The following is a 14,509-nucleotide window of genomic DNA, read 5'->3' as shown; positions in this document are numbered from 1 at the left end:
TGGGATGTTTCGCTCTCTGGAGCATCTCTTGTCGGGCACACAACCCACACCTTTACACATATTCCTCTACATTTGCTTAGACAGGGGCTGCGGGCTATTCTTCCAGAGTTTCCACGAGAACCGGCATGCCTTCTTCCCCTACACCTCATGTTAAGCTCTCGGATGGGAAGCATCTAGTGTCCAGGTTATGTAACAGCATCCGTACACATAGAGCAGGAATAGAGAGTAAGTCCCGCCTACACTGGAGGGAGGAGTTTGAATGCAAGATTACGATGAGCGATGGCGCTATTGTTGTATGCAGACGGCGCAAATTTCATCTAGTTGCAGGTTACGAGTTATTCACTATAAGTATCTGCATAGAATGTATTACATGCTGGCAAAGAAGTTGAGGTTCAAAATGGCGGATAATAGGTACCTGCGGTGTAAGCATGCGGGGCGGGTTTTCTTCACTTAGCGTGGGAATGTCCCTCCATACGGGAGTACTGGGAGCAGGTGTTGGCAGCGTTAAGTATAATGATTGGCCAGGTGCTAGAACTGGATCCAGTATTAGCATTGCTGGGATATACAGCACAAGTGCCACTAAAGTACAAAAAGTTTGTTGCGCTCTCTCTCTATTACTTGCCAAGCGTAGGGTGGCCTGCAGGTGGGGTAGGGGACGGGCCCTGAAATTCAAGGAGTGGATTGCAGACATGATGCATTGTCAAGAGCAAAGCACCACATATGCTGAGTTGTTACCGATGGCATCCAAGCCCAAAGATATCTGGGGGCCACTGCTAGAATATCTCCGATCACAGGAAACTGAGGATGCTGATGGCGAACTCTGTGACGCTTAATGGGCTATTGCAACCAGATATGATGGCCTAAGATACTGATCTAGAGTAAAATGTAATCTGCGTGTCAGTTACTGTCTAAAGTCATGGTGTCCCGCGAAAGAACTGCAGAAACATGTTAACCCCTTCGTTGCGGGGGTTAATCACCCGCTGTGCTGGGGGGAGGGGGAGGGCGCGCACGGCGCTCCTGTGCTCATGACGAGCTGAGCTCGTCACGGCCACACCCGTTCCCGTGGAACGCTCAGCACAGCTAGGGAATTATCCCCGCATGCGAGCGTTCCACGGCTCATGACGAGCTGAGCTCGTCATGAGCACCGGAGCGCCGTGGCTCATGACGAGATCAGCTTGTCATGAGCCTCGAAGAGGTTAATCCATCTACATTATTTGTCCCTCGAAGAGGTTAATCCATCTACATTATTTGTGCCTTGGAAGACTAGTGGTACAGTACGATTGCGATGGAGTGATGTATCATTGTGACATTGTTTTATGTAATGTATTGTGCGATGTATTGGAAAATTTGAAAAATAAAGTTAAAAAAAATAATTAAATACAGCTTAAAATATAACAAGGCAGTTGATAAACATAGCAGCATTCGCCATTTGTAAATTCAGTGCACGTTCATCTGACCCATTCATTACCTGGCTCGGAAGGGTGCTGGTCCTTACAGGGAAATGTTGTCCCCTGCCCCGACTAAGGAGCACTAGGCACCACAGACCACCACGATCTGCAAAATGGATCTACCTCAGATCACCGTGACCCTCCAGTAGCAGTGTGCTTTGCATTAAAGGCCAGACTGAGGTGAGGGCAACTTCCCCCTTTTGTGCCTCTAGTGCCGCTAGAGGTACTTACTACATGCGGTTTAAATGATAGCCGTTCTTTCATAGTTTTTCTTTAAACGGCTATTAGAGGGGACGCTCCTGATGCTGTTGCTTTCAGAGTGTTGCTTAGCTCAAGGTTGAGGAAGTGCGGGTTTGCTCTTTGTAGTTATTTCCCTGCTTTTTGGTCTGTTCACGAAGCTAGCAATGGAGATAGCGAAAGAAAAGCTAGAGGATAAGTGTCTATAATGCTTCATCATTTATTGAAGGGTAAAAATGATTTAACATTTACATCATACATTTCCACAAACTAACTAATCGATTGTCTGTTTCTGAACTAATACAACCAGCAATCAGTTTAATGTCATTCAATTAATACATTTTTAAATGTCATATTTGCTTTAGGAGATTCTTGTACACTCTAAATACAAATCTAACATTTTAATAGATAAACGATTATACATTAGCTTTTTAATGGTTTCATTGTTTTAAAAATAAATTGGGTAAATGTACATCCCCATTAGACAAGTTCTATGTATGACATATTTTTCCTAAGTTGTGCTTAATCGTGAGATATAGAATGCATCACAGCTCAGGGAGAAAGATGTTCATGAACATCTGACTTAACACCGAAAGACTGAAGTTATGCATGTTCAGGATAAAAATTGTTTGAGAAAAATATAAATCTGCATTTTTATTGTCGGCGATGGTGCTTTTAAAAGATGCTATTACTTTGAAGTTGCATGATTGTTTACTTGTTTATTCACTATATATCCAATTTAATCCATAATATTCCAAACTTCTCAAACTTAGTCTCCAATTTTAATACGGGTCCACACGCTGAGTGTATATGCCAGTCTCAATCAGCACGCATTCTTTTGATTAAGGTGACAAGTTTGAGAAATTTGGTACAAGTGGTGTGCATCCTGCCCCCCTTTTCAGTGCAGTTTAATTAAATGCCCTACACCAGGATAGCACCCAAGGATGAAAATGATGAAAACTGACAAAATTGTTGCAAAAACACGAGTCTGCACGCAAGGAATAACAACGTGGTTCATAAAAGACAACGTGGGAGACGCTCAAGGAGTTCATTTTGACACGAACATGACATTGTATACTCACGGACAACATATATTTGCACTAAGTGACACACCATCGTTTTACATTTGTTTACATTATGGTGTATCGCTCCGGTCGATTAAAGGAAGGCGCACTGGCTTATGGGAGATGCAGTGATTTACGAAGGACACTTAATTCATGACGTCGGGAGGGCGGGAAATTTGAACCGGGAGTTGAATCGGGAGGTTGAAACTAGGGGTTAAATAAGAGAGGGATCGTGGGAGGAAGATTGATGGGAGGTCAGATGGAGTAAGGACGGATGTTTTTTAAACGACATGCGGCAGGTACGTGTTAAATATCGTGTACTGCAAGAGTACAGCTCGGCGAACAAGTTAACTGAAGTGGAGGGGTGGGAATAGAGAGAGATTATACTGTTAAATAATGCCGGCTGAAAAAGAATAGGTTATGAAGGCGAATAAAGGTCACTTATTGACAGAGTGCAGGCTGAAGGAAAAGGATAGTGTGGAATGCGCATGCAAAGAACGGGTTGTTGGGCTGGTTTCAACATTTCAAAAAAGACAAAATGGGAATGTGATAAAGACAGAATCAGGGAGGAGAATATCAGTTAGGATGTTTTGGCACACAGGGTCCCCCGTGAATCATTGATGAGTTGCGTAGATCGCTTTTTGACATAAATGTTTTTTCCATGACATAAATGTTTTTAACGTGCAATATGTTAGTATTAAGAAATGTTTATATTGAAGTGGTGAATACAATGTGTGACAGTGGCTATTTATTATTTATTTACAGTAACCCCCGAAGAAGGGCGTTGAGCCCGAAATGCATTGAGTATTTTGAATAAACGCTGCCTGATATGAATTCATGCTTCAGTCCTGTTCATTCATAAAGTCTGGATTGACACGGTTTGAACAGCAAAAACTCGGAAATGGCATATACACTCAGCGTGTGGACCCGTATTAAAATTGGAGACTAAGTTTGAGAAGTTTGGAATATTATGGATTAAATTGGATATATAGTGAATAAACAAGTAAACAATCATGCAATTGGCACTTTGAGCTGTGCGATTGCTTGGGGTGCGACGTAACCCCACTACAGTGATGTCTATAACATTAGTGCCATTAGGGCATGGCACCAGTCTCAATCAGCACGCATTCTTTTGATTAAGGTGACAAGTTTGAGAAATTTGGTACAAGTGGTGTGCATCCTGCCCCCCTTTTCAGTGCAGATTACTTTGAAGTTGTCAGGGCTCAATATTTATCACGTGCAATGCAGGGAAATCTTAGTTCTCTTGAAATGTTGATGATAGTCTCTGCCTCCTATGGTTATTTTCAGTGACTGTTCTTTTTGTTGTTTCTCTTTTAGGACCTAGGCTTGGCCCAAGACTCTGCCACCAACACTAAAACGCCAACACCTTTGGGCTCCCTAGCACATCAGATATACAGAATGATGTGTGCCAAGGGTTATTCCCAGAAGGACTTTTCAGCAGTCTTCCAGTTTTTACGTGAAGAGGAGAATTTGTGAGCGTGCTTTTTCTGACAGACACTGTTAGACATAGACCCTTCTGTCTCCTTTTGCGACCCTCCTCAATGCCCATTTAAAAGGCCCGGGGGGGTTGTCATAAGGCCCATGTGTCTTGATCATAGCTAGACTAATACTTTTCTGTTTATCGATGTCACTGTACAGTGTACTTGGTGACAACTGTGAAAGGATCAGTCTTTGACAATTGGTGGGGAATGAGTTAATATGTACTTATCATATTCTTTGAAATGCCAATCACGGGAATAGGAAAGAGATATCAAAAAATAATGGCCTTTGTTTATGTAGGGTTTTTATCCTCCATTTTATATTACGGTAGCCACTCACAACTGATTGAACCATGAACAAAAATGTGAAAAATTGAAGACCACCCTATATGGTGTATTTTTAGCAACATATAATTTATGTGATAATTACTAAATAGTGCAATTGTTCGGGTGTGGTCAGTTAAGCGCAGGGTATACTGTAGATGTAAGCCTTTCTCTTACTGGCCTTGTCTCCTCCAGGGTGACCTACTCTTTTCATATTTAATGGAGAAAATGTCAGTCAACATTAATGAAGACAGGTTAAAAAATAATATTGAATCAGTGTTGAAGACGTATGGTTAACGGTGTTCGGGATGTATAATGGAGAGTTGTTACAACAAGCTGTTAATACGCACTTACAAAGATCATGTCTGCTTTTTTGTAAAGAGTTATGACTTACCTATGTGTAAACATGTTGCTGCTTCTTATTTTAATATTGTATTGACTTGCTGTTGCCAGCCCTTCTATTTTTTTAAACTAACCACGCACTTTGAAATAACTGTGGAGGCTGCTATGTGAGCATACACAGAAACTTTACCTACTGCGTCTCCTATCTCCTGATCACTGTGCTCTTGTAATACAGATGGCTGTTTTACCCTACATCTTCTCCTATACATTTTGAAATGCAAAACAAAATGCTTGACATCTTAGTGATCACTGGAAACTATGACTCCACTTAATCATTTGAGCTCTACTTTGACTTTCCTTAGTATTTGGGATCTAGATATGTTCCTTAATGAGTCAAATGTTTCCGCCTCAAATCCACTGTTCTAGATTTTCACCTTGTTTATTAATTTCTTTGCCTTTCTAACAGCATTTAGGGGATGTGTTTTGGGGGTTAACAAACCCCTTAGTTATCTAAACAGTTCTTTAAATGAGGTTTGATTTCTACTTGTACGAAACCTGGACACTATTATTCATTTGTATCTTTGATCTTCATTCTGCTCATGTAAAATCAATAAACTCAATCTGAAGCTGTCTCACTTGGTTATAATTTTTACAAAGTGTTTGCTGAGTGACAAAATGCTCATATCATTAGTTCATTAATGAAATACAACGTACACACCTTTCCCCGTTAATGGTTGTGAAAGCTGCACATTTAGTTATGTAAATATCTGCCTGTTTCTTGTGATCAGATAGACAAAAAGATTGGGATATACCACGGTTTTTAATTTTTTTTATTTTAGTCTGTGATAACGAAGGAGTTTAGGATTCTTGGTTGAAAGTTGCTTCTCCAGCAAAAAGGTTACTGCTGCATCCTGATGCAGAAAAATTAGTTTTTGGTGGTTATGACTCGATATGCCGAAACTTTGATGTCGAACACTGCTGTTCGGCGATACAAATCCTAGCTTCCGGATCGCCGGGTTGCAGCCCCAAGACCTGTCCTTGACTGAGGGCCCTTGACTTTGAAGTTTGTTGGGCCAACGAAGCAAAGCTTCTAGTGGAGCGGAACAGTGTTGTGTATATCAACCTGCGGGGGGCGCAGAGCTACTAGACCCTTTGCCTGCTTGTCATTGGTCTTGTGACTTGCTATCAAGCCTCCCTCCCCCCACCTGGCTGCCCCCACTGTTTACTTCACCCCACCCTGCTGAATGTAGCTGGCCCCCCCAGTGGGGCGGTGAAGCCCTCAGTTGGCTTGAATACACACATGGTACCACACATCGTCCTCAGGAATTGGACCAGATACTGAGGTGCAGTGAGTGATTTCCCCCCTGCCCGCAGCTGCAGATGGAAGCAGCTGCCCTAGGCAAAGCGCAGGAATTGGTGCCCCAAAGCACTAGGTCTCAGGCGCCATCCCTGCAGTGCAGAAGTGTCTGACTTTAGGCTGGTGCAACTTAGACACGGTGAGGTGGCCGGGCCCCTCCCCCGCTCGCACAGGTTTTTACACAGTAACCCTGCAGTGGCTACCACTTGACTGGCTCAGCTCGCCCCTAAACTCCCAGTTATCTAGACCATCAGCAGTTTTTAGGTCGAGCCTAGAGCCGCGCATGCGCTACTTGCTCAACTTTTTCGTAAGGGAATTTTCAAAGTGCTACCAGAGGCTTTTGCTGGCCTCAACTTACGTGTGCAGCCACCATGTGGGTAATTAACTTTTGCGCATGTCTTGGCCCCCACTGTGCTCCTCACTTCTTTTGGCTTCACTCTGCCATCTGTACCTATGCATTTCCTACTTCACTATGTACCCTCAATGCACCTATATATTTCTTTACTTCAGCCTCTCTCACTGAATGCCCTCTATGTACCTATGTATTTCTTTACTTGCTCCTCACTTCTTTTGGCTTCACTCTGCCATCTGGCTTTCCTCGCGTAAATTATTTTATAAATATATTTAGGAATTAGTATCTTTAGTTTTATTGTTTATCATATTCAGTTGAAATATTTATTATTTTATTTATTAGCATATTGAGGGAACAGCCAAGGTTGAAAAACTAGGTGTGCTTCAAAAACGCAATGTATTATTGTATGTTGTTTGTGCGGGAGAGCCCCCCCTCCTTGTTTAGTTTAAGAGAATCTAGCAGACCGTTGCTCCCACACCCCCTCAGATCCCTGGCTGGAAAGCAAGCCCTGATAGCGCTCCCATATTCCATTAACCCAGCAGCGCTGATAAGAGCTTAGAGTTATTAGGAGAGGAGCAGTTTTTATGCAGAGCGGATTGCTAAGGCTAATAATAATAGTAAGGACATCTTCTCCATTCTCAGAAGCTTTCGGTCACCCTGTGCCGAGCAAACGGCCCTTCCATCCTCACCACAATGGTGTGAGGAGCTGTCTTCTTTCTTTATTGAAAAGATACAGAAGATTCAAGAAAGCCTAGGGACGAGTTCCCCTCCGCTGCCCCTTTTAGCTTCCTCTCCATCTACTCCTCTATTTATGCAGTTTCTGCTCACAGCGGGGTCTGACGTACTAGCCATACTCAAATCTCTTAAGTCAGGTTCCCCTACAGATCCTTGTCCTACTAGAGTTTTGGCAGGGGTAGCTGAGTTGGTATATCCAGAGGTAGAAATAATTATTAATTTATCCCTACGGACTGCCACTGTACCTCTGAAGCGGAAACATGCCAAGCGCCACCTCTCCTAAAAAAGTCCTCCTTAGACCCTTCTGAACTCACCAATTACCGTCCCATCTCTCTACTACCGGCATTGACAATGGTATGTGAAAAGGTGTTTTTTTCAGCAAGTTGAGGCCTTTGTCGAGGTGCTCTTCACCCTGCGCAATCCGTATTTAGGGCTTATAGCACTGAGACCGCTCTAGTTTAAATGGCTGCGGCGATTAGGGAGTGCCTGGACGCAGGCTGCAGAGCGGCCTTGATTTTGTTTGACCTCTCTGCCGCCTTCGATACAGTGCCTCACCCGCAACTTCTCACCCGGCTGACAACCATTGGCATTGCTGGCTTCGTTTGGGACTGGATTAAATCCTTTTTGGAAGAGCGCACTCAGGAGGTCTGGATGCCACCTTTTTCCTCGTCGGTTAGGCAAATGTGCACAGGAGTTCCCCAGAGTTCTACATTGAGCCCTATGCTCTTTAATATCTATTTGACCCCCCTGATATTCTTAGCAGAAGAGCTGGGAGCTAAAATAATAGCCTATGCGGATGACACCCAGCTCCTTTTCACCTGGAAGGACTCCGACTTGGCGACTGACACTGCCCAGTATTGTCTCTCGTCCGTATTTAAAAGGCTTGCACATGCCCAACTCAAGTGCAACGAGGACAAGTCGGAGGTCCTCTTGTACGGTCAGTTTCCTCATGCCTTTAGGGAAACCTTGTGGCCCCCCCCGAATTCCAGAGGGCGACCCAGTGAAGCACTTGGCCCAAATTAAGAAACTCATCGGACTCTGCTTCGGTACTCTCAAATCATTAAGAAGGTTTTTCCCCTTGTTACCGAGGCCAGCCAAAGAGAGGGTCGCCCATGAACTTATTCTTTCATGCTCTCTACATTGGCATCCCTGGCTATTTTCTGAAAAAACTGCAAACCATACAGAATGCCACAGCTAGACTTCTGTTTAACATCTCTGGAAGATCTAGCGTCCGACAGCATTTGTGAGATCTGCATTGGCTACCTATGGCCGATCGAGTGCAATTCAAAGCCCTCACTCTGACTCATAGAGCCCTGCATGGTCTTGGACCATCGTACATCAGGAAGCCTTTTGCCTTCTATGTCCTCAGCCGTTCTCTGCGCTCAACCACCCAACGTCGGACGGTGATCCCTCAATTCCGCAGGTCCCTCGCCGTTAAAGCAGCAAATCCATGGAATTCCCTCCCCGCGGAACTACAGCTTATTCAGGACTTCAGACTCTTTAAAAAACAACTTAAAAATGTCCTTTTCAATCACCCGATTTAAAAACCCCTGCTCCACTCTATCATGTTCACTCTGCGCGCCAGGACACTCATGAGTATTTGTGCGTGATATAAATTCACTATAACGTAACATAACTGGAGGCTGGGGTGCTTGTCTCGCAGCCCTGGCTCCTATTCATTGCATTAAACAGAGCGTCTAACGGAGGCAATAGGCTTGAAAAATGCATTGCTCAATGTTTCTGCCCATGTCTCCCACAGCAGGACAATGATATGCTTCCCGTGAGATATAGATTTTTTATTTATTCTTTTTCATATTGCGTCCGGGTCCACATCCAGGGGTGATATGGACCTCTTCAACGATAATGAGCACTTTTGAGGTGCTTGCCGCTTTCGTGCTCTGTTAAATGACAGTGTTATGAGGCCAACATTTCAGAAGGATGAGGGTCCTTCAACCCATTGAGATGGGAAAAACCTATGCCAATGATTGGGAGCCCTGGACAAGAGAATGCTGTGCGAATCTCGCCAGTGTTCGCACACAGGATACATGTGTGAGAGCAGGGCAACGTGCTTATTGGCGGGATGTTCCAGTGCCGTCTCCCTGACGGCTCTGATCACCTGCACCCTGAACTGGGTGAAGTGAAGTAAACCTCTTCACAGATGATTTGCTGGCTCTGAAAATGTCTTATCTAGCTTTCTATACTAGATTCCAAGCATTGACAAAGCCTATAGGTCTCAACTATGCGAGATCTATTGGCTTTATCAATTTTGTAGCCGTGTTCTATAGCAGCCCACATGCTGTGCAGCATGGCTGAAAGCTTTAAAAAAAAAAAGCATTGGCATAGCCAATAGGTGTTGCCTTTGGGACCTTATAAGTGTCTACTTATCCAACACAATATCCTTGGTGCAATAACATTAAATTTTTCATGGCTAAACACTTACAAGGTCCCAAAGGCGAGACCTATTGGCTGTGCCAATGCTTGTTTATTTTCCCGCTACGCTCAGCAAACTATAACAACCAGCAGGCAGGAGCGAGCCTATAACTCCTAGTTTTGAGCTCAGTTCCCAAAGCACCTGGCATTTATTCTCTACCTTCACCCGACAAAGGCACCCTAACACCATAACTCAGCTTGGCCATGACCCTCTCCTGCACCACATTCCAGGCTATCACTCCGTGGCGGTGAGGCGGCGCTTGTGCTGGTGCACCCAGCCCCAGAGGACCTTCTGGTATTCAAGCAGGAGCAATGAGGTCAGGAAGGACAAGGAAAGAGCCACTAAGGCATATGAGGAACACATCGGGCTGCGTGGGGATTCCCCTCATGAACTGGGAGCTCACCTCTACAGCCCAGGAGCTCAGTCAACAGTACTCTTCCTGCCTACACTTGCTTGGCACCTGCACTGGATCCTGTCTCAATGAACCTCCAGCATCCCAAACCAATTACTGTCTCTGATTACATCCCAATTTCTCCATCTGGCTCCAGAGGAAGGGTATGCCACCCTGGCCCTGTGCTACAATGCTCTTGTGTTTGTTTAAAAAGCCAGCCATATGGACTGTGCAGACACCCCTACAGGAAGCAAAGGTGAGCCCTCCACCCACATTAGTTCATTGCTAATGAAAACTGGACCCTCACAACTTAAATTTCAGGTCACAGTTCATTTGGCCCCGTCAACATGGCCTAACCCAGATTGCAGCAGACACACTAGCGGTAAGGTGGCCAAAGTTCAGTCGGCAGGGCCTAAGAAATCTATTGCCCAGTCAGCCTCCCCAGCTCCAAACTTGCTGATTAGTCACCATTTTCCTTTCGAGGAGGTCACACCTCCTCACAACTTCACATTATCTGCCATATCAAGTGATTCCCATTCAGAATCTGCCCTCCTTCCCAGTGTGCTCAATCTAACAACATCAACCCCCATCTGCCAAGTCACCTCTCCGGGATGCGCAATGTTCCCAAACCAGCAGCCAACCTTGGCCAAAACCAAACCTAGAGGCAAGTTGCCCCTTCAGCCCACCAGTAGCCCAATAGACTGGCTCCAGCTGGGAATATAGCATTACTCTCACCCTACAAAACCATCTAAACCATTTAAGCCATCTAAGCGCAGACCTTTTGGTATGGAATTAAACAATCAATACTTCCTAGAGCTGTCACTTTTCTTCAGAGGCTCCTCGCAGCCAAGGCCTACCCGGTAAAGCCCCCTAGACATGACCATGGCTTCTCCTAGTACAATCTGGCCACAACGTCTGCAGACACTTTAATCTACTGTTTCTGCTCTCAATAACCATTCTGTTTAAATGGACCTCCAAGTTGGTCTTCCGAACTCGCTAACTGGTTCATGGCAGAGATCCTGAACTGAGTGGGTCCGGGACCCCGAACCCTAAGATGTGCGCAAGTTCAACTTGAAACAGAAATGTTTCTTAACATATTTCTTCCAGATTCAAACATATGATTCACAACCTGTTATTTTTCAGCATAATGATTGGGCCAGTATGATTTACAGTTAAGTTTTCCGCCTTTCGCTATATTCTTTATAGTAGATTTTAAGGTGGTCTTCCCATCGCATTTTGTATATTCAGCATCTTTAAGAGTATGATTATTTATAGGCACCATCCAACATGTTGGAAGAATGTTATTTTGTAACCGCCCTTCTTTATTGTGTTTACCATGGACAAACGAGGTATCATGTCAGTGCATGTAACTATCTCCAAGATTACATTCATATGCGTACACAGAATTTTCTTATATATCGGCAAATATTACTATTTATTAGTTCCAAGATATCGCGCATTGCCAGTTTCTGTTATGTCAGTTTCTATGATTACGCCTCCCTAGAAGAGGATTGGCCGAGTTTAACATTTGACTTGAAGTCAATAGGTAGCGTTTCACCCTGATCACGTATCTAAGGAACGTTCTTAATCGCTCCTTGATAGGGCGATATTGAGACCTGTAACCCCCCAGAGTGAAAACCAGGAAGTGAGAGCCCCCGCGTTCACGCGATCAGCGCATGAAACTCGATTGAATATGCAATTTAACTCTGACCGGTTTGTTTAAACGCGATATTTGTTCGAGTGTCAGCAATAAGGTCCCAAATAGTCGCCCTCAGTATTATGCCCAAAAGAATATACTCCGGTTTGATAACTCACATGCGCTAAGAAAGGGCTGCATGAATGAACCTCGCGCCGAGCACGGCGTTATAAAGCATAACATTATACGCGCTGCCGTCATCCACACATTGTTTAACATAGCGGTTCAAAATAAGCGGCTAGCTTTAATTTGTATCACACTCTTTAGATGTTTACAATAGATTCACTAGCAGTGTATCTATTATATATAGTATCACTTTGATGATTCTGTTGAAAATCATATAATGCTAGATAAATACATGTTTAATATTTTGTTTAGAATGAAATTCTGGATAATAGGCTGCCCTAGCTTTATGTATCTCTCCCTTTACAGACGCCCGAGGAAGGCTCCGTGATTCGACCCGAAATGCATTGGGTTTTATGATTTGGTTTGATGATAAAGTTCAAAAAAATTAACTGAATGAATTTCACCAAGAAGTAATGGATGATTCAATAAATGAATATTATGATTCAACTTTGAGAAGTTTATGAAGCATAGGTTTGAATCTGGAAGAAATGCGCTAAACATTTCTGTTTCAAGTTCAACTTGCGCACATCCTAGGGTTCGGGGTCCCGGAACCACTCAGTTTAGAATTCATAACGGCACTATTGGGCACAGTGCAACGAATACAGCGCATAAATTGAATGATCATAAATTTTGAGTTTAACATTGATGAACACAAGTGCATGGAGATAAAAAACAGTGATTTACTTTCATGGCAGGGATTGATATCAAGCTCAACAATTTAAACAAATTGATTCTTGGAGCGCAATCCACTGCTAACGTTGTTTAGTCTGTTAGTAGCTGCTCCCCTTGACCTCACTTCCAACTTTTCTCAATGCTGTTTTAACCCAAATCAAGAGTTTCACTGTCGGCACTGGATATTTTCGACTATTAGCAAGTGCAGCCCCCTTACACGCCCTTTAACTCCATAAAACTCCAACTGCAGTAGTCCATATCTGGTCGAGCCTGTAGGCTCTCAACTGGTGACTAGCCGCTCAACAATGACCAATATGGCCAGTATCTGGGCTTGTGGAGCATGATTTTTCCCTAACGAACGTACACATTCAGTCAATAAGTACGAGCAGGCAGGTTTACAACCCCTGCTGCCCTCGGCAGCGACCTCCACTGCTGTGCCCCAGCCAGCTCCCAGAATCACTGGCTTAGAAGCAACTTAGTTGTCACGTTGTCTTAGCAAGAGGGAAAGGATGTGACTTTGAAAGATGCAAAAGAAAAATAGTAGCAACTCTATGTCCCATGGTGAAGAAAATTGCTCCTAGCAGCCTACCCATTTCTCATTCTTGGCTCCAACAGAACGCCCAGTGCCCCTGACCCAAACAGATCGCCAGGCTCCCCCTGTAGCAGAGAAAACACAGAGATGATGGATGGAGCGCTGGAACTTTTCAGGCTCTCACCCAAAGTCACAGATCTGGATTGAATCCATCATTGTTCTTTAGCTCATTTCGCCACTCCAGTTTAGACCCAGCCATTGGCAAATCAGTCTTGACTCTGTTCCTCATGGGAACAGTCCAGCCCGAACTACCAAGCCAGGTCTTTCTTTGACTGAAAGCAAGCATCCTAGGACCGGTTTCGGGGTAACACCCCTCATCAGCCAGGCTAACTTGAATCCAGTGGCAAAGTGAGCAAGGGACCTACGTCTGTGCATACCCTGACAACTTAGGGTGAACAGTTGGTGTAGAAAAGCTACAGGCAAGCAATGCATAAAGAGAAGCTAAATCACTTCTGGGCGATCCTCTCATGTGAGAATAAGAATGCCAACTCCAGGAACTTTTGGGCCCTGGTGAACAGGAAAGTGAATGGATCCGGTAGGCCTGACTGCACGAACATCACTGAACCAAAATGGTCATCCTTCCTCTCCAGGCATTTCTTGTCAAGTGGGGATGTATATTGCATATCAGACGGGGACCACTTAGCTCAAATGCAACTACCATCTTAGCCTCTTCCTCCCTCGTCGTGGACTTTCCATACCTGACCAGTCGTCTGGAACACGTAATATTGACGGCAAGGGTAGACTGGGCTCCTGGGCCCAATGGCCTCCCCAGGCCCTTTTCAAACAGGACATTCCCTTCTCGGCAGGCAGAATTTTGTCTCTTTTTGACCACTGCCTGAGGAGCTCGAGTCCTGGAGCAGGGCCATAATACATCCTATCCATAAAGGGGGTTCTAGATCAGACCTAAGCAACTATAGACTCATTGATCTTCTTAATAATGAACCAAATTTCTACTCCAGTCTGCTCCTGAAGAACCTGCAGCAGTGGGTGGTGATTAAAGGGCTCATTCCAAAGAATCAAACGGGTTTCACTGCAAAATCTGACATATTATCCAAATTATTAGCAATGTCAATTCAAGTGGATAAAGCAATCTCCTCACACTCCTTGCTGCATTGATGTTTTGTTGATTTTAAAGCAGTTTGACCATGTACCAAGTGGGGTACTTTGATCCAAACTAATGGAATGGGGCATCTCCCCATAGCTTCTGCAGTCAGTCCAACACATGGATCCTTATTAAACTTAG

The 14,509-nt window shown here is 44.2% G+C and overlaps 1 protein-coding gene across 1 annotated transcript in view; it reads left to right on the top strand.

The window, feature by feature from the left end:
• Nucleotides 1–5,546, top strand: part of HIBADH (3-hydroxyisobutyrate dehydrogenase) — a 564,326-nt gene extending 558,780 nt beyond the window's left edge. The window contains exon 8 of the mRNA XM_086941695.1: nt 4,088–5,546. Within this exon, the coding sequence (XP_086797821.1) occupies nt 4,088–4,246 (159 nt within the window). The 3' untranslated portion in view covers nt 4,247–5,546. The remainder of the gene's footprint in view (nt 1–4,087) is intronic.
• The last annotated feature ends 8,963 nt before the right edge of the window (nt 5,547–14,509 follow it).

This window comes from Lissotriton vulgaris, chromosome 10 (genome assembly GCF_964263255.1).
Source record: "Lissotriton vulgaris chromosome 10, aLisVul1.2, whole genome shotgun sequence".
Lineage (NCBI taxonomy): Eukaryota > Metazoa > Chordata > Amphibia > Caudata > Salamandridae > Lissotriton > Lissotriton vulgaris.
The sequence above is the reverse complement of the archived record's forward strand: the minus strand, read 5'-3'. Positions and strand labels throughout refer to the sequence as shown.